Source organism: Pinus tabuliformis, chromosome 4_2 (assembly GCF_031772625.1).
Source record: "Pinus tabuliformis cultivar Carrire ecotype Pingquan chromosome 4_2, CPIR1, whole genome shotgun sequence".
Taxonomy (NCBI): Eukaryota; Viridiplantae; Streptophyta; class Pinopsida; order Pinales; family Pinaceae; genus Pinus; species Pinus tabuliformis.
In genome coordinates, this window is record NC_142304.1 from 557,992,733 (window position 1) to 558,014,125 (window position 21,393).

Below are 21,393 nucleotides of genomic sequence, written 5' to 3' on the forward strand. Positions count from 1 at the left end.
TTTAATATCTCCCAAACTGGTTAAAATCTGCCCAAACTATTTTTGGGTCTTCGAGATCTCATGTGCTTTAGCCTCTCCACCAATTTTCATGGCTAGAGCACATTCGATGCTACCCCAAATCAACATCCGCCTCGGTAGCAACTCCCTCTACCTTGCTTTTGCCTTGTCAGGTACTGTTCTGCCCACAGTACCTCATCAGCTTCGCTCCCGCAAACTCCCCACAGCTTCCTATGCCCCAACCACTGAAGGACTGAGCCTCTAGGCTTTGCACAATCCCGACACTGGCAAAACAGCTCCCTCAGCCAACTGCGTCAACCCTCCTGGTCTCTGCGTGAGCCTCTTTCTACCCTCCTCAGCCTCTACGCTAGCCTCTCTCTGGCCCGCACTGATGACGCAGTCCCTCTGCGCCAACCCTTCTTCTGTCGCTTCTGCAAGGATTAGTGTTTGTCACTCGGGACAGCTGATTCTGCTGCAAATGCTCTGCTTAGTTGATGCCTTCAACTCTCCTGTGATCTGCAACCACGTTCTGATACCATGTTGAATTTTCTAGGTTTATCTGTTAGAAAATTAATATGTATTATGTTGGCTTATTTCTTCTACTTGTTTAAATTCAAACAAGTTATTTAAAACATTTAAATACCGAAATAAACACAATACAGTCACAACATTTATAGATCATCAACTGAAAGAAAACAAGCACACAAGTGACACCGTTATTTTTGGACAAATGTCCCTAGAAAAACGCAATGCAGGAAAACCGGTGCAGCTATTCAGAGGGTTATATTATTATGCAGTGTTTCTGAGTACAACTGGGTGCCTAAACGGCTCACCCGACAGAGAAAAATACACGACAACAATACCTCTATATCCGGAAACAGGTATTCAAAAAACTTGTCCCACGAAACCCTCTCTGGTACTACTAAAGCTCAGCGCTAGCCCTTGTGGCCTCTGCGTCAGCCTCTCTCTGACCTGCGTCAGCGCCAAGACCCTCTGCGTCAGCCCTCTGAGGCACTGCGCAGCCTCTGGGACCCTCTGCGTCACTCCAGCAGCCTTTGTGTGGACGACGCAGTCCCTCTGGCCTCTGCACTATCTCTGTTGGGCTCTACGTAGCCTGGACTGGTTGCTCTCGCTCTCTCTGCTTCGGCATTGGTCTCTCATTACTGTCTTTGCCTCTCTGCCTCGTACTCACTGCCCCTCGCTGTTGATCATTGATTCAACTTTTCTTAACAACCCGCTCTAGCAAAATGAATGACTGATCACTTTGGTGTGTTCTCTAACTCACCCTCAAGCCTCTTCTTATACTTTTCTCGTTGGTCCTTCAACGGCCGAGATTAAATCTCTAATCAACGACTAAGATTAGATTTGGCATGATCCATGACTTTCGGAACCTTCTAACCCAGTTTTATCTTAATACCCATTAATATTTTAATTTTCATAAGTTTAGACCCAGGAACTCCATTAAAAATATTAATTATTTTAATATCTCCCAAACCAGGTACAATCTGTCCAAACCATTTCTAGATCTTGGAGATCTCATGTGCTTTAGTCTCTCCACCAATTTTCATGGCTAGAGCACATCCGATGCTACCCCAAATCAACAGATGTATACAAAGAAATTTTTGTGGGAGGGAGGAAGAATAGAAACCAAGAAATATCATTTGGCAAATTGGAAGATGGTCAGAGCCCCGAAACAACATAGTGGATTGGGAATAAGGGACCCGGGGATAGAAAATCTGGCAATGGGAGCAAAATTGTATTGGAATATGATCACGAATCTGAATCAATGGTGGACGCAAGTGATCAGGGCCAAGTATTCAATTCCGCAAAATGACTGAGAGGAAGAGAGTACCCAGGCTTGGGCTCCCCCATCTGGAAGTTGATCAATTCCTCCATGGACACCATCAATAAAAATTTAAGCAAAGTCCCGAGGAATGGAGCCTCCATCAAAATTTTCACGAATTCGATCCTGGGCCTTCAGCCCCTGGGTTTGGATCTTTCCCTGGTTGCTCTAAGATCTTTCATGAGACAAGGAGGGGTGGAAAATTTGGATCAGATATCAGATTGGGATCAGCAAGGAGGATGGAAGGGATGGAAGATTGACAACATCCCGAAGGCCCTTCTCCATCAAAGAGATAAACTAATAAAGAAACTAAGAGGTTGTGCCCCCATAGCTCTCATAATTGCAGATAAGTGGGGATGGAAAAATGCCAGCTACATTGTCAAAGAAGGGTATTCACACTTGCTCTTTAATCCTCAGGTACCGCCCAAATACTCTATTCGAAATGAAATCTGGAAACCAAATGTTATTCCAAAGGTCAATTTTTTTGTGGGCTGCTATTGCATAAAAAATCCTCACAACAGAGAACCTTCTGAAGTAGGGACATATTGGCCCCTCAAGATACACTCTATGTGAATCTTCGGAGGAGTCTATTCCCCATCTCTTTCTCCATTGTCAGGTGGCTAAGGAAGTTTAGTCGGTGGTCCTCAACCCTCTATACTGCAAGACTACATGGTCGTCTGACCTCCTGATGTTTTTCAGCTCTTGGCCTAAATGCTATTTGGGCTCCCTTCAGGGCAAAAGCAACTTCAAAGATATCTGGTCTGCTCTTCCTAAGTATGTTTGTGGGCAAATTTTGCTAACAAGGAACAAACCAATGTTCAAAAAGATCCACCCTTCTGTCGGATCAACAACCATTTTAGCCCTTTCATTGTGTATGGAATTGCATAGACTAGAAATGGACCCCTCCCTGGATGAGATTGAATCCGCTTGAATGGCGTCATGCGTTGGCACCCCTACTACTCAACACTCAGCTAAAGGTAACCCCTCTCGTGCCCCGTGGATTCTAACACTGTCTTCTAAGGGGCTGGTGGAATCGATAAGATCCTCGAATCAATGGACCCTCCAATTTGATGGAGCATCAAAAGGTAATCCTGGGGTGGTAAGAGGGGGAGGGATTCTCATTAATCCCAAAGGAAACATCGAAGACAGATATGCTTGGGGCCTGGGTAGGAAGACAAACAATCAAGCTGAAGCTTATGGTTTGTTTCTCGATCTATCCTTGGCTCAAAAAAGGGCATCAAAAAGATCCAAGTCTTAGGAGACTCAATGTTGATCATAAAGCATATGAATTATAATTCATCAGCAAATAACATGAACCTAAATCAAATTATTAAAAGATCCCAAGGGATGATTCCCTTCTTTGATTTGGTGTCATTCTTTCATATCCTAAGAGGGAATAACCAAGAAGCAGATAAGCAAGCAAATTTGGCTTGTCAGTTGAATGCAAAAAGAAGTATAGTGAATGAGGTAGAGGAAACGATATGCATTCCCTAATCTTAGTCATGGGTTCCAATTATTGGTCTGAGGATGGCATTCTTGGCTCATCCAAGAGGTTAGAAAGGAAAAACAAATTTGAAATTTCAAGGTTAGTCGCACATTATCTTTCCTTACCCCCCTCGCTTCGTTCCCTCCCTATATCCCCCCCCCCTTCCTCCCCCTCCCCTCTTCTCCTTTATCACCTCTTCTCCCTAACCCCGTCACCCTTCTTCCTCTCATCCCATTAAACCTCCCATTCTTATCGTTCCTCCTCCTCTCCATTTCGTTATGGCCCCCTTCTCCTTTTCATTCAGCCTCCCACTCTTTGGTCCTTGTCGCATCGGCCTTTGCTTGGCCCGACCTGCCCTTGCACCTCGTGGCAACAATTATCTCAGCTCGTTGCAACAACGTGTCTGCATCCTTCACGATGGTACTACAATTGGGTTAGGGAGATCTCACAACGTGAGAACCCAGCCCCCACGACATAGAAACTGTTGCAAAGGTCGGCGATCCAGCATAGGAGATGATAAGTTAATGGGAGAGCGTGAGAAACATTTAATCCCTCTGCTCAAAATTGCTCTGGTGGCGCGTGGGATGAAGGACGAGGAGAAGAGATGGGAAATTATGGTGGATAGATGGGAAATTAAGGAGGAGCATTGGAATCTCAGCTCCATGAGTACCAATCTCTAGTACAGCATCAATATCCAAACCTGCACCTTTTATTTAAGAAGTAACGGTTTGATATGCTATTATGGTTTATGGTTAATCTTTACTCAGGTGGTCTCTGTGAAGGCCCAGTGGCTGAAGCTAAGGTTACTGAGCATCTGTTGCAGGTTTTGGGTCAAAGCGCCGGCCTTCAAGGGGGTCTCTGGAGGAGTTTGTTGTCACAAGGGGAACCTGTGTGTTGATTTATAGAGTGTCGGTTGTCTGAGTGAGGTCAAGAATTGTGCGGATAAGCAAAGTCGGGTGGGGGAGTTGCGCAGAACATTGTGGGCATTCTGGAGTTGGGGGACTATGGCATACTAGAGTTGGGGGTCTATGGCATACTGGAAAAGATCATGAACATGCACAGCAATTCAGCAAAGGACAACTCTCTCTCTGGTTCCTGGGGTCACCGCAGACCTAGGACAAGGGGGTCAAGGTAGGGCAAAGCTTGGGAATGTGGCAGCAATAGGAATGCCTGTAAAGACAGTGTGCGGGAACATTTGGAGATTCGGGAAGGTTTGGCTACTCTGCATCGATGTCTCCATCAACAACAAAAGGAGGCTCTGGCCATGCAGGAGTTGCAGCTCGAAAAGGAGCGTATATAGCAATTGGAAGACGAGGTGGATGTCCTACATCAGCAAATTGAGCAACTGAAGCTCAAGATGGAGGAGAATAGCCAAAGCAATGAAGAAGAATTCACTGGACTGGATCTTAACAGTCTAGCGCCGATGGAGGAGTAATCTGTTCTCTCACTCAATTTTTGAAAAATGTTTTTGTATGGAAAACTATAAATGTATATATTTACTATTACAGTTATGTCGAATGTATAGCCATAGGTTACCAAAAATTAGAATTTTTTGTAGGAAGCATGGGGAAAACTCTCAAGGAAGGGATGGGGAACAATTGATGTCTCAAAAACCCTTAGCAGGCTCGAAAATATGATGTAAAATCCCGATTTTGCACGCAAACGGGCACGATTTATATATCTTAAAAAGAAAACAGATCAAACACTGTGATCCATGGAGGTCGACCTTCATGTCACTACTGAGGCTCAGAACTTATATATAGTTGCACAGATTCTCGTCCTATTCCACAAGATCTTGGTTCATTTTTCAGGTGATTGTAAATTAGTAACAATCCTTCCAAAAACAAGTCCTAAATACCTCAAACTGTTCGATCTTAGGTCTTTTTGACAAGTGTTCCTTTTCACTTCCTGTGAGGGCTAACTTTAGTCCACAAAAATGTTGTGAGATGTATTTTGGTCACCCACAAGTATGCACAGGCCTCTGAAATTTCGGATCGCTGAGATAACACAAATAATTCGAGTCCTTTTGAAGTGATTTCAGACCCTATCACCTGAGCACAAAAATTCGCTCTTTCTTCCAAAAGAATCGACCTTGTATAGGTTATTTTCTTAGCCTCTCAAATTTCCATAATGGTGTCACCAGTGCTTCTTTAGATGCTTCGCTTCTCTAGCTCAGGCCTGCGGCCTAGTCACAAAGATATGCCCAGAATGCCTTATTCTAAATTCAAAGTTTCTTCTAGGAGTTTCAGTCCTAGAGAACAAGCTTCTCTTCCTTGACTTGAAGCCCTTCAGACCTTCTAACGACCCATATGCTAATGTCCTTAGCTCTGATACCATGTTGAGAAATCCATTAAGGTAGCATTAGGGCAACTTATTCTTGATTTCTCTTACTTGACATTTACTTGTGATATTATATTTTCTTCTATTGATTATATTAGTGTTCTTATCATCAAATAAATGCCAAAAACATGAAGATCACAACCATACAAGATGAACACAAGATGTAGGCACTCAGTCAAGGCAAAACCCCTCTTTTAGGGGAAAACCCATAAATTCTTCTTCTCTTCTTTAGAATCAAATCAAATGAGACAACCTAGACCTTTTGACCAAAAACAAAGACTCCCTCCATCCACCAAGTCAACCCTAAACACAAATTCTTGAAGTCAAGTAGAATCTACAACTTCTAAAATTCATACTCCATCCTCGGCCCCCGCAAATAACTTCAAAATCTTTGCACGTGTGGCAGAAAACATAAAGACTTCGGTTCTCTTAGCTTGATATACTTCTCCTTTCTTCACTTGGGTTGTCTCTTCTTTTCTAGGCCTTCGCATCCCTTTCTTAGCACCTTTTCTACTTAAAATTGCAAATCAAGCTCATTTCTTGGATCCTCAAAATAAGTTGAATAGCATGGCTATATATAGTGGTTGTATCTCCATTATGAGGCCAACTTGACAGAGTGTTTTGAGGCCTATTTGGTGGATAAGGGACAAGACACATAAAATAATTTTCTTTCTTGGCTTTAAGAAGCCCAAGAAGGGTCTAATATATCATGACTTTGACTTTGACTCAAGACACAAACCCTAGAGCACTCAATGGGTGCTTTTGACCTAGAAATAAAATAAACAAAGCATGAAACCCATGCTTAAATAATTTTTCTTTTACAATAATTTTTCTTTCTTTTGAAAAATAGAATATATCATGACTCAAGTACAATTATGAAGATCGATACTAGTTACATTTCTCAACAGGAAAAACCCCACAAACGGGGAAACCCAAACAATCCCTTTCTTATGGAATCAGATCAAATTGAGATTTCCAAGACTCAAAGACCCAGAGCAAGACTGCCACAAAGACCCAAATCAACCCTCCTCCAAGTCAAAGTCAACGTTGGCCAAAATCTCTAAAGTCTTGTCAAAATCACAAAAAGTTTGGATCTGCAGTGGAGGCCAAATTTCAGCCTTATAGTAGCCTCAGAAAACCACAAGAGTTTTGCACGTGTGAATAGAATTAGGGCAAAAGATGTGATTTTTCTCTCCTTTGATTTTGGATGTCTTTTCTTCTCTTCTTGGCACAAAAATTGATGTGTAGATGATGATGAGTGAATGTATCTACAAGAGGTCGAGTTGACTCTACATATACATGTCCAAGAGGGTCGAATAATTGCTACTAGGGTCGACTTGGTCTTGTGATGACACTTCGACTCAAAAATAAAATTTATTTTCTTTTCTTACAAAAAGTCCAAATGAAACTTGACTCAAATACATTCTCTTTTACTCAAAATGAATTATTTTTTACTCTATTTGACTCGACTCTTTAAGCATGAAGAGTCATGCTTTGACCAAAATAATAATAATAATAATGAATATAATAAATACATTAATGACACATTTAAATTACATTATGAAGACTGACAGTAGTTATATTTTCAACACCACAAGCCCTCCACATCACATGAAGTTGAAGCACTCCCATAGCTATGTGAAAACACTTTCAAACCAACCAAAAGCTAACATCCACCCACTTAAGTCATCAACTCACCTAGAATGATGAATCTTCTCAAGAAAGATGTTAATGGAGTTATTGCAAGGGTTATTCTATGGAAGCTCGAAATGAAGCAAGAAGCATTCCTTAAATTTACAACTTAGTTTGGATAAGCAAGAGAAATTCTTCAAAAAAATTCCCAAGGGGCTACCCCTAACATGTGATTATGAGCAAGCCATTGAATTTATACAACATAGTAACCCCCCCCCCCAACCCCACATTGTTCTTGCAAGCCTATTCCAAGATCCAAGGATTTGATTCACCCTTAGAAAACTCAATAAATGCTACAAGTGCCTAAGGAAAATCTTTAATTGGATCATAACAAGATGAAGCAGTAGGAAGATCAAGATTCATGGGAACAGGCAATTCTTAGTTGACCACTAGGTCCATCTACACGTTCACCCTTATAAGTAATCCACCTTTAAACAAAAGAACCAAACATTGGCTCGAAAATTCTATAGGTCATACAAGCTCCTTAGTGCAATTGGAGAAGTACCTTGTGAGAATGAGTTGCCTCGCTCTTCATGCAATGCAAGGTTTTCAATGTCTTTTGCCTAGAGAAGTAATTGGATGAAACATTCCAATACAAACTGACCTTCTAGAAGGGGACAAGAAGGGAAAATTGATTCTAAAGCTAAACACAACTCTTGACAGACACAATCAGCGTCTCAAATACAAAGCATAGCTATCAAAACCAATTATTTCAAATGGGTTGGAGATATCTCAATCCAAACAATGCAATCTTAATTTCGAACACAAAATGTAGTTATCAAAACCAATTAGTTCAAACCAGTTGGAGATATCTAAATCCAAACAAGTTCTTTCAGCCAATTTTGGACAGTTCCAAACTCTAAATTCGTTAGATCAAGTATGAACCAGCCCAACCAACTAGCTCATACCCAAACTAGTCCATTCCATACTATCCTGACTTGTGCACCAATAACCCCAAGAAAAGGTGTCTCATTTGCAAATTGTTTTAACTTTTAATATGAAATTTACCTTTACATATATTTTACTTTCATTAAGTCTTAACAAAAAAGTTAAAGTGGGGGCCCCATTTCAGTTGTTTGGTGATGGAATCAAGGAATTTGGACTTCACAAGAAGAAGATAGAAATTGAGGTGTTTTTCAACATTCAGCACACTTAATAGTTTTTCTAGCACTTTAGCATACGTGCAAAATAGAACTCTGCAACCCTTCCTCTTGCACCCCTTGAACTGGGAATTGTGAGATTCTACGATTAAAACCTAGAAGGGGAATAGGGTTTCCAGTGGTGGCACCCAACTGAAACTTATATGATACTCAATGGTGCCAAGTAATTTAAAACACCAATTGGTGGCAATTGTTGAAGCCATTCACCAAAAGAAAGCAAATTTCAAATTCCTCAACTCAATCACTCAGATGAGATAGACTTCGTATGACCTATATACTCATTTGATTATAATTATATATTATGATGATTTTGGGAATTTAGAGCCTCATTGTTTTGTATTTTCTTTAAAACCTCAACTATATTGTTGATTTGGGGTAGCATCGGATGTGCTCTAGCCATGAAAATTGGTGGAGAGGCTAAAGCACATGAGATCTCCAAGACTCAGAAATGGTTTGGACAGATTGTACCCAGTTTGGGAGATATTAAAATAATTAATATTTTTAATGGAGTTCCTAAAAGTCTAAACTTAGGAAAAATAAAATATTAATGGGTATTAATATAAAACCGAGTTAGAAGGTTCCAAAAGTCATGGATCAAGCCAAATCTAATCTTAACCGTTGATTAGAGATTTAATCTCGGTCGTTGAAGGACCAACAAGAAAAGTATAAGAAGAGGCTTGAGGGTCAGTCGGAGAATACACCAGAGTGATCAGTCATTCATTTTGCTAGAGCGGGGTTGCTAAGCAAAAGTGAATCAGTGATTAGCAGCGAGGGGCAGAGAAGCAGAGACAGTGCCAAGAGACTAGCGCAGAAGTAGAGAGCGAGAGCAGTAGCCAAAGCAGGCCACGCAGAGCTCAGCGAAGACAGCGTAGAACCCAGAGGGACTGCGTCATCCACGCAGAAGGTAGAGGGAGTGACACAGAGGGTCCCAGAGGCTATGCAATGCCTCAAAGGGTTGACGCAGAGGGTCCTGGGGCTGACGCAGAGGCTAGAAAGGCCAGCACTGAGCTTCAGAGTCGCCGAAGAGGGTTTCGTGGGACAGGTTTTCTGAATACCTGTTTTCGAATAGAGAGGTATTGTTGCCGTGTATTTTCCTCTGTCAGGTGAGCTGGTTAGGTACCTAGTTGTACTCAAGGAAACACTAAATAATAATAAACCCTCAGAATAGTTGCACCGATTTTCCCGCATTGGGTTTATCCGGGGACATTTGTCCAAAAATAACTCTGTCATTTGTGTGTTTGCTTTCTTTCAGTTGTTGATCTATAGATGTTGAGACTGTATTGTGTTCATTTCGTTATTTATATGTTGTTGATCTATAGATGTTGAGACTGTATTGTGTTCATTTCGTTATTTATATGTTTTAAATAACTTGTTCGAAATTAACAAGTAGAAGAGATAAACCAAAAGAATACAGATTAAATTTCTAACGGATAGACTTAGAAATTTCAACATGGTATTAGAGCGTGGTTGCAGATCACACGAAAGTTGAAGGCATCAACTGAGCAGAGCATTTGCAGCAAATTTAGCTGTCCCGAGTGACAAAGCTAATCCTTGCAGAAAGCGACAAAGGAATGGTTGACGCAGAGGAACTGCATCATCAGTCCGGGCTAGAGAGAGACCAGCGCAAAGGCTGAGGGCAAAAAGAGGCTCACGCAGAGACTAGGAGGGTTGACGCGTCACGCAGTGGCTGAGGGAGCTATTTTTGCTAGTGTCGGGATTGCGTAGAGCCTAGAGGCTCATTCCTTTAGTGGTTATGGCATAGGAAGCTATGGGCAGTTTGCGAGAGCGAAGCTGGTGGGGTACTGCGGTCAGAACAGTACATAACAGGACAAAACCAAGGTAGAGGGAGTTGTTGCTGAGGCGGATTTCTAGCTAAGGAATCTGGGTCAGTGTTGCAATTGCATAGACGATTGGAGAGGGGCAACTTGACTGTTGGTAGAAGGATTTCCAAGAGGGAAATCGGGACTCAAAGGGAGTCCAGAAGAGAACTTCCAAACGGGAAGTAGAGAGACTTGGACGAGTCGAACCGAGAACTTCCAGATGGGAAGTAAAGAGACTCAGTAGGAGTCGAACCGAGAACTTCTAGGCGGGAAGTAGAGAGACTCGAAGGAGTCGACAGAGAAGAGCAGAGAGATGGTCGTGAATGGGCTGAGGGATCAAGATAGGCTGGACGGAGCGTCCAACTTTGTGGTCTGGAAGGCCAAGATCCTATCCATTCTCGACAGACATCACATCAAGGTCTTCGCCTTGAGAGTAATGGCTATCCCAGTGACCTGGTAGCTAATGAAAGGTAAGAGGAGGCAATGGCCAAGGCAAAATGCATCATCCTTAATGGGATCAAGGATCATGTGGTCCAACATATTGCCGAGAAGGAAATGGCAAAGGAGATGTGGGACACCTTGAAGACATTGTACCAGCATATTTCTGTGCAGAGGAAGATGTTACTTGAGAATCAGCTAAGGTCATATAGACAATGTTTTAAGATTCGACCGCGTTGGTCCGAGTCAAGGCCTCACCAGGTCGACTCGGCCAGTGAACTGGTTCGACCGGCCGGGTTATTACCGAGCCGGCCAAGTTATGGCTCGGTAATAACCTGGCCGGCTCGACCAAGTCCGAGCCTACTCGGCCGGGTTGGATGACAGCAGCCTGTGAATTAAAAAACAACGATTTTATTTTTATTTTTTGCTTTTGGGGGACTCCAAGGTTTTCACGATGATACTTTAATGATTTTTTGTCCCTAAATAAGTTTATCTCACTTGATCTTGAGAGGTTTGTTTAGTTGGTATCACATATGTAGTAGAGATTCCTTAAGGGATAGCTTCATTCTTCTTCAAAACCTTCCAATAGGTCCTTTGCCCCTTTCTTAAATCAAACCTAATTTTGTGGCCCCAACCTTGGCCCTCCAAAGATGAGCATCGAGCCTTGAGTTGATTCCACGTGATGCTACACCCCTTGATGAGCCTCCAAATGCTAAAACACTAAACTTAAAAGCTTGGATGTTGGACTATTTGATGATATGCCCAAATGGACTAAAGATGCCCCCTGGCTGGCCTTGACCCTATTTTGGTGGATGGTGCCTTCTTCCAAAGCACAGATGAGGATGGTTATCATTGAGATGACTTAGGAGCGCTAGCACATCCCGCTTTGATGCCAATGCTTACCCTTAGGGGTGCCATGTCACTCACATGCTTGAAAAGGGTGACATAGGGTCTCTCCTAGATGACATCATGGTGGAGGATGCATCTTTTGAAGATGTACACATGCACTTTGGGACTTTCTTGGAGTGAGGAACACTCTTGGACCCTTGTATTAGTTCCTTGATGACTTACAATCTATTTTGGAGGATAACGCCATTTCTAGCCTCCCTAGATATGTGTTTTTGTTTTGATCTCTATATCATCATCGTGTATGTATTGGACAGTGCACTAGAGCCTACTTTGATCATATGTTGCCTTCTATTCTAATGCTGTGTGTTTGGAAACATGAATGAAAATCTTTAATATTATGTTTTTATAAAAAAATAAATATTTAATGTATTTTTTACAACGACCGAGTCATGAAAATGGAGCCGACCGAGTTGATACCGAGTCGGAGTCGGAGTCGACCCTCGGCCAAGTCGGAGTCAGAGACAGAGTTTTAAAACATTGATACCAGATGCAGAAGGGAGAGTAGATAGATCTCTTCCTCGGGCGGTTGAAGGAGATCCAGGACCAACTGACATCCATAGGGGCCATGCCAGATCAGGAGTTGATGGTGAGGACTGCACAAAACGCAGTCTCCGAGGAGTGTGAGACATTTGTCCAGAGCATACTGGCCAGGGCGAGTCTTCTAGATTGGGAAGAATTGTGGGCGGCTCTTCACCAAGAGAAGATCAAACGACTGACCAAGACGGGAAGTACCAACAAAGGAGTCTGAATCAAGAAGGAAGAGGAAGAGGATGTAGCTTTGGCATCTGCGGGAAAGCAGGAGAAGAGGAAGAAGAAGGACCTCTCCAAGGTCAAGTGCTTCCATTGTGGGGAACTGGGTCACTATGCGAATCAGTGTCCGAGGAAGAAGAGTAAGGGAGAGGCTTCTAACTCTAAGGCAACACCAGCGAAGGCGGAGAAGGAATTCGAGGAGGATGACGATTGTGCCATGAGTGCTCATGTACCTCTAGAGAAGAGGTGGGGAGACATCGAGCTGTAGTCAACAGACTATAGGCGATGAGGGGTAGGATCCTTGAGGTACCCAATCTCTTAGATTATACCTTGTTGCGGGAGCCCCGAAGAGAGAGTAGTAGGACTGGCGGATGTCGGTAGAGACGGATGCAGATGAAGCAGCAAAGAGTGTTACAGTGCTGGAGTCCCTGGGCAATGCAAGGTTAGCAAGCTGCAACAGTGCAAGAGGCACAGGAGTGTTGCAACGATGCAGGATGTCATAGAGAGGTTTGCAACGGTGCGAGATGCAGGGAGTTGTTGCAGCAACGCAGAGGTCAGTAGAGGGAGCACATGATAGTGGCAGAGGGAGCTTCAGCATCGGGAGTGTTTCTAGCCAAACAGGGATGTTAGAAGTTGGGTGGGTCAGTTACTTACTTCTCAGTAACTGAGTTGCAATGCAGTAGCAGTATGCAGTAGCACGATGCAGCATGATGAAAGGGGGATGCTGTGTAGATCAGTGTTGGGAGGATGGACCAGCAACAACACGGATGCAGAGGGAACTGTCGTACGGATGCCACGGCGGCAGTGGCAGGGCCTTGGGCAGCAGTACAGGATGCAGCAGCGCAGAGGATGTTGGGCGAGGAGGCCTAGCATCAAGACAGGTACCGGTGCCAGATAATCAGAGTGATGCTCAGTGAGGAGTATTACTAGAGCACAGTCCTCGTTAAGAGGGAGTGTTGATTTTGGGTAGCATCGGATGTGCTCTAGCCATGAAAATTGGTGGAGAGGCTAAAGCACATGAGATCTCCAAGGCCTAGAAATGGTTTGGATTGATTGTACCCAGTTTGGGAGATATTAAATAATTAATATTTTTAATGGAGTTCCTAAGTCTAAACTTAGGAAAAAAAAATATTAAAGGGTATTAATATAAAACTGGGTTAGAAGGTTCCAAAAGTCATGGATCAAACCAAATCTAATCTTACCGTTGATTAGAGATTTAATCTCGATCGTTGAAGGACCAACGAGAAAAGCATAAGAAGAGGCTTGAGGGTCAGTTGGAAAATACACCAGAGTGATCGATTATTCATTTTTCTAGAGCGGGGTTGCTAAGCAAAAGTGAATTAGTGATCAGCAGCGAGGGGCAGTGAGTACTGGGCAGAGAGGCAGAGACAGTGCCAAGAGACCAAAGCAGAAGTAGAGAATGAGAGCAGCAGCCAGAGCAGGCCATGCAGAGCCTAGCAGAGATAGCGCAGAGCCCAGAGGGACTGCATCATCCACGCAGAAGGCAAAGGGAGTGACGCAGAGGGTCCCAGAGGCTGCGCAGTGCCTTAGAGGGCTGACGCAATGCAATAGGACGCTGACGCAGAGGCCAGAAGGACCAGCGCTGAGCTTCAAAGTCGCCAGAGAGGGTTTCATGGGACAGGTTTTCTGAATACCTATTTCCAAATAGAGAGGTATTGCTGCCGTGTATTTTTCTCTGTTGGGTGAGTCGGTTAGGCACCCAGTTGTACTCAAGGAAATAACTGCATAATAATAAACCCTCAGAATATCTGCACCGGTTTTCCCGCATTGGGTTTTTCCGGGGACATTTGTCCAAAAATAACGGTGTCACTTGTGTGTTTGCTTTCTTTCAGTTGTTGATCTGTAAATGTTGAGACTATATTGTGTTTATTTCGTTATTTATATATTTTAAATAACTTGTTCGAAATTAAAAAGTAGAAGAAATTAACCAGAAGAATACCGATTAAATTTCTAACGGATAGACTTAGAAATTTCAACATAAATGTATTGCAGAAATTATATTTTGATACCATTTTCATCCTCATGTATTATACATGAGCAATGTTTGCATATTTGGTGCCTAATGGTTGGGATTTACATTGCTTTACACAACACTAATCTATATATATATTTTCTATTGGACTAACACTTACCACCGATTTTTTAACAAGTTTCAATCATTCTCATAATTTTGGGATAAACAATTCTGATTCAATAACTTTGCACAGTATCCCATCAAGTGGAAGAAGATGCATCCAAAAGAAGCCACATGGGAAGATGAGCACTTTATGCAACAATACCCTCAAATACAAAGGTTTGAGGACAAAGCTTTGAAGGAGGGAGTATGTTATGGCTATGACCCTTTTTCGTTTTATTATCTTCATTACTCTCTTAATAGTACATTTTCTTCCCTCCTCTTCTCCCATTGTTATACTTAGCACTCTTTCTTTGAGGGGTGCCCAATCTCCTACATGCATTGGCCTAAAAGGGTGTACGAGAATACCTAACCCTAATCTCTTCTTCTATATATAGGATAAGGAGACGCATTGATATTTGTCTTGTGTTGTAACTTGTGTATTGTGCTATTGTAATTTGGTGGTTTTCCCGTCAAAGTGGCCTCTTAATTATATTTCCATTAACTAGTCTGCATACTATTGGAGTGTCATTACAAGTGATATTCAATGTTCATTATGTTGTTTGGGTAAATTTGATCATAAAATATCCCTAGCACTGCTCACTGTTGATATAGCAGAGAGAGAAAAATTTGTTAATACCAAGATCCTTAAGGCTTCTTAAGGACAAATCCAAATCCAATTCTCCCAAAATATAATAACGCGAATTATATAGTGTACCACAAATAACAACAACAAAACCCTAAAAGCAGTAGAATATAAGGAAGAGATCGAATCATGTGCTTTCCACTGGCACTTTTGCTACACTCTTTTAGAATGCTTTTGTATACTGTAGAACAAATTTGTCAGTTATTTAGGACAATGTACAAATAGTGGATAGATATCAAGTATAATACTTACACCAAAGCATCTAAAGATTTACTGGTAGTTCCCGAATTTCAGCTTTAATGTATGCAGAATGCTAGAGCTTAAATGCCTTCAGCACATGTTTGCATGTGCAATTTTTAATTTTCAGATTTGCTATGCTTTTCCAGCTTCACAGATTCTTAAAAAACCCTCAAGGAATCCTGCAATTTTTGGAAAATGATTTCCACCCTAGTGTGCCCCCATACCTGTGGCTTTAGTGAACTTGGAAAAGAAATTCTAAAATAGAAGAAATTCATGAACCTGGATAAGATGAGATCGGCAACCAGTCCAATTGTATTCTTCTACTTCTAAAGAGAAGCTTCAGATGTGTGAAGGATGCAATCCTACTCCGAGAAAGCATTTGTGAGAGGAGAGAAAATGCATGGACCTGGACAAAATGAGTTCAGGCAACCAGCCAACCTGCTGCAGCTTGCCAGCAATACTGGCTGCAGATAAACGCCCACGCTTGCTTAAAGGCCGATCATGATCTAGGACAAATTAAGCACAAAATTAGTTAGAAATTTTATATAAGAAATGATTAATATTAATACTGCCCATGCATATCACACATTTTCCATAAATCATGACATCCAAGCATTGTTTTGACTGTCAGTCTCAAACAGCTATACACATCTATCTATTCAAATTAAGAAGTAGAACAATCTTCTGACTATAGTAATGACTCAACACTTACTTTCCTCATCCTTCTCATGAACAACTATGTCAGCTTAGTTTAAATTTTTCATCCTAATCAGGCATTGTTGGGGCTGTTGGGAAGAGGGTATTTTTTAAAGGCAAAATTTCATGAATTGGCTATTTTTTGTGTTTAAAAAAAAAAAAAACAAAACAAAACAAAATCACCACTTAGATATTCACCTTAAAAGTTGCCCCTTTTTACATAAAATTTGGTTACATTGATAATATTCACCAAAACTTGTAAGTTTTAATAGTAGATTGTATGTTTTCTATTGAATATTCACCTACATATCTATATACTATATAGTATATATATGCTTTTCTCAATTTGAAATAATCATCTAGAACACTAAAGGTATAATATTTGAATCCCTAAAAAATACCTTGGTTGGGAATAATCAATCTGGAAGTGTGCATCACCATGGCAGGAAATGAAACTCAACCCTTTCAAAGCAATGCACTGTTCAGAACTTCAGAATAATGTATTTAGAGGCGTACATCACAATGCAGGGAAATGTATACCAAGAAAGTGTAAGCATTTCAATTGACATTGCCTATCTCATCAATCAAGGCTCTAAAGTTATCATTTTATCTGCTTAAGGTTACAATAAAAATGTGGAAGTGCACTCCTAGCAACATTGTGAACTATCTTAATACTAAATTATTAACCCATTTGTCTTTACATAAGCATCAATATTGATTTCTAGATTGCCTACTTGTGAGCAAACTTCAAGAATAAAGTACAATAAATTGATGAGAAAAATAATTGTGACTTTGCTGGGCTATGAGTCCAGATTGCAGCTTTTGTTTTGGCTAGAAAGTCTGTTACCAAGGTCTCAATTTATTGTGCATTTGTATTAGTATAGCAGATCCAAGATACAAAGAATACAGTGTTGACACAGCAGCATGATAAAATTTTGCAATACGCAGTGCATACAACATTAAGATAGAAAAAAAGAAAAATTCAATAAAATATATGATATCCTCCTATAGTCACACATTCTTAACAAAATCAGAGTGTTAAATACTCCACAAACCAAAGGCATTCGAATTTAATAGCAACCGTTATGAAATGCTTCAAAATGACGGAAGTTGAGATCTGCCATCACTTTGTCTATCTATATATTCTCCACCCATAATTCATTGTTTGATACTTCCAAGTTCCAGGTCTTGGCATGTTTCCTCTTCTTCCCATCATGACCCAGAAAAGACGTACTTTTATTCTACATCAATCACATCTTCTAGTTTGCCTCGAGAAGATTCGAGACCAAAGCCTATAGAGCACTTATATTTAATGTTGTATGGTAAGGAGGTCAAGCAACAAAATCTTTTGCTGCATACCGATGTTGCGATAATCGCGATTGGGATTAAATCGGTGAGGGTCCGGAAAAATAAAAAATCGTAGAAATCGAGATAAAATCGGTAAAAATCGGCAAAATAAAAAAAATAAAAAATAATAATAATAAAACACAAAAAATATGATTTTTGGGGGTCAGATCGCAATTAAATCATGATCTTTTCAAAATGAAAAAATCATCAATTTGATCAGCTGATCTAATTGTTCAAGGAAAAACTTGCGACTTCAAAAACACTGATGCATACTGAGGTTAAGAACCAAAATCTCTAAAACATAAATACATTTATTGTGTGACAAGGGATGAGAAGAACAATTAAGAGAATGTCAATAAACAAAAGACAATCTTTAAAGGAATGATTGAGAATAGATCACTTAACAAAAATTGCGACATTGTAGGCTTTGTTGATTTTGGGTAGCATCGGATGTGCTCTAGCTCCGAAATTTTGTGGAGGGGCTAGAACACATGAGATGTCCAAGACCCAGAAATCGATTGGTGAAATTCCACCTGGACTGTGTTTTACTAAAATAATTAATATTTTTAATGGAGTTCCGATGTCTAAACTTAGGAAAATAAAAATATTAATGGGTATTAATGAAAATATGGTTGAGAAGCTTCTAAGTGACGAAGATCAAATCTAATTTAATCTTAGTCGTTGATTAAGGACTTGATCTCGGTCGTTGATTCATCAACAGGAAAAGTATAAGAGGAGGGTTGAGGGTCAGTTGGAGACACACCAAATTGATCAGTCAGTTCGATTTTTCTGGGGCGTGGTTCACTGAGAAAATCGAACAAGTGAATTGAGTTGCGGTGAGAGGGGCAGAAGTAGAGATTTGGATCGAAGAGGAAGTTTTGAGCCAAAGAGTACGTAGCAGAGAGGCAGCTTCAGCATCAAGGACGCAGCACAGAGGCCTACGTAGCCCAGGAGGGGCTCACGCAGAGCTGACGCAGTCCAAAGGGGCTCTTGCAGTGGCAGTGCAGAGTATTCGTTAGTAGTTAGAGATTTTGATGGAGAAGCGAGGTTCTGAACTGGGAGGTCTAAACAGCAGTCTTCATCCAGAAAATCAATCCAGCAAAGGGAGTGACGCAGTCTTCTAGAGGCAAGACGCTGGCCCACGCAGTGATTGCATAGGGACTTCGCAGTGTTTGCCGGGAGGGTGTTAGATCACTCATTGGATCAGTTGTGACTTGGGGAGCGAGGTAAACCCTCGAATGTATTTCTTGTTGCCATGATTTCTCTATAAGGTTAGTCGGTGTGAGAGGCAACCTGTTGTACTCAGATTCTGCTTGCTTAATAATACAAACCCTCTATCTGCTGCACTGGTTTTCCTAAGTTGGTTTTTTTCGAGGATGTGTTGTCTAAAAATAACGGTGTCCGTTGTGTGTTTGTCTCATCTATTGTTTCAGTTTATGATCTATATATCAGTGTAGTCTACAGTAGTGTTTACATCACTGTTTATCCAATTAAATAACTTGTTGAATGAAATAACAAGTAGGAGATGTTAAACCAGTGACTGCAATAGGATTTCTGTTTGTAAAGATTCAGAAATTTTCACAGGCTCAACATTATTCCTTTCCTAAAGAGGAATAAATTATTGATAAGGTCTCTGAATCTGTAAATGGCATTGCATGTGGCCCCTAACCTGCTAGCCCTAACAACTCCTGATATAGCGGTAATCTAAGTGATCAAATCAAAGGCCCTTATCAACTAGAGGATTTTAATATCCTCCCTACTATGTCATCCTCCAGTTGGTGAAGGTGGTGACATCTCTATACAAATGAATTGTGATTTGAAGGGAGATATCACAGCAACTTAAGAATCTGTAGCCTACAAGGCCAATCTGCGCATGTAGGAGAGTTACTTATAGATCCCAGCAAGGTAGCCGCGTCTAGGGATGCCGAGCTCAACTCTGCCACTATTTCAGGAATTCCAAGTCCACAGCTAAGCTTGCTCTGCATATTCTGTCTAACATTCATGATCAGATGATATCATATCTCCAGAGGATATGCCTATCGATTCCAACTTCTTCCTAAATAGCTAAGTCACCTGACACAGGGACACGAGACACAAAGGACATGAGGATTCGAGTGTCGGACACGGACATGTTGATCCCCTGGAACAAGACACGTTATATATTATTTTATATATATATATATATATATATTAAAAAATAGAAATTTCTTACACAAATTCTCATTCATGATACAAATTCATTGATTCAAACATAGATCTTCATCTAGATATAAGTTTTACCTTGTACAAAGTAACATTATGCATACAAATACAATTTTGACATAAATGATAATACATATTCATCAATGATCCAATAGGAGAAAGACGAGACACTGTAGTTTTCCCATTAAGTCATCAAAATCAAAATGTGTTACATAGGTAGTAGCAATACCAATGGCAAATAGAAATAGCAAATACAAAACAATTACAAGCCTCAAGACAGTAGGTAGCTCATGAGTCATCAAAATCAGCATCACTGTTCTCATCATCATGGTCACCACTGCTCTCCTCTACTGCATCCTCCTCCTTTGTATCCAATGTCATCTCTGCATATGTTGGTGTGGAGGATGACCTCTCTATAGTATCACCATAATCAAAAGTGATAGGCTATAACACTGGCTCAATAAGATCCAAGTTGGCCAATGCCAACTCAACACTGATGTCCAAACCCATATCATCAAGAAAGACATCCCACATCTTTGTCTTTCCCTTCAACCACTCGTCCCTCTGCCTGTAAATAAGACGAAGGTTGGTGTGCACATACACCATTGTCTCTACCCTAGATTGCTCAAGACTGCTCTTCTTGACACTATACAAATTCCCATATGTGCTCCAATTCCTCTCGCAACAAGAGGATGAAGTAACCTGAGAAAGGAGCCTCGTGGCTAACCGTTGTAGAGGAGGGCTTGTTGCCCCATGAGTTGCCCACTGAGAAAGGAGCCTCGTGGCTAACCGTTGTAGAATAGGGTTTCTTAGCCCCCTGTCTCTAATCACATCATATCCTGCAAATCGACCAGTGCCAGTGGAAAACTCTGCAAAGGCATCCTCCACCTCATCAAAGGATGCTCTATCCTGAAAAATCTGCCTCAATGCATCTTTCCTCCCCTGTGAAATTTCCCCATCCATTTGAAGAGGGAATCTACAGGAAGGTCCACCATTTAGCCACTCATGGTTGTAGTATTTTGGGTTCAATGAGTGAGCCAAACAATGTAAAGGTGTGCAATTCTTGTCCCATCTGCTGACAAGAATATCCTGTATGGTGGTGAAGAAGGCCTTTGATGATGTCTCTGGAACAGAAAATGCCAGAACGCAGAATAGATATATAAATATTTATTAAAAGATATGAAAAATGACAGATGATGTCTGATTACAATGGGGCTCCTGGCTTAAATACCGCCATGGACACCCTTTGGGAAAGGGCATGATCTTATGATCGTGCCCTTTCGCCTAACTAAACCTAAATTAAATTATAAACCTAAAATTAACAATTTTTCACATAACATTGCCTTCCTCTCGAAAGAATGCTTTGTCCTCAAAGCATACGTAACGACGGATGTTGTTGACAAAATACTTCATTCTCCCAAGAAGCTTCTTCTTCGGGCAAGTCCTTCCACTTGATCAGATATTCCTTGATAGTACGATAACGAAGCTTCCTTTCTCTAGTAGACAAAATACCTTCTGGTTCTAAAATGACTCTTCCCTCATCATCTAGGGATGGAAGTGTTGTTTGCGCTGTTTGATTGTTACCTAGGGCCCTTTTAAGGCAAGATACGTGGAAGACGTTGTGAACACGACTTGTCTCTGGAAGGCTTAAACCATATGCAACTTGGCTAATCTTTTTGTTGATCTGATAAGG

The 21,393-nt window shown here is 41.1% G+C and overlaps 1 protein-coding gene across 2 annotated transcripts in view; it reads right to left on the reverse strand.

Moving 5' to 3' along the window:
• Nucleotides 1–21,393, reverse strand: part of LOC149170481 (Phosphoglycerate mutase family protein) — a 268,273-nt gene that overhangs the window by 206,432 nt on the left and 40,448 nt on the right. For both annotated transcript variants that reach the window (XM_089423912.1, XM_089423911.1), the window contains exon 2: nucleotides 15,862–15,961. In XM_089423912.1, the coding sequence (XP_089280038.1) occupies nucleotides 15,862–15,961 (100 nt within the window). The remainder of the gene's footprint in view (nucleotides 1–15,861; nucleotides 15,962–21,393) is intronic.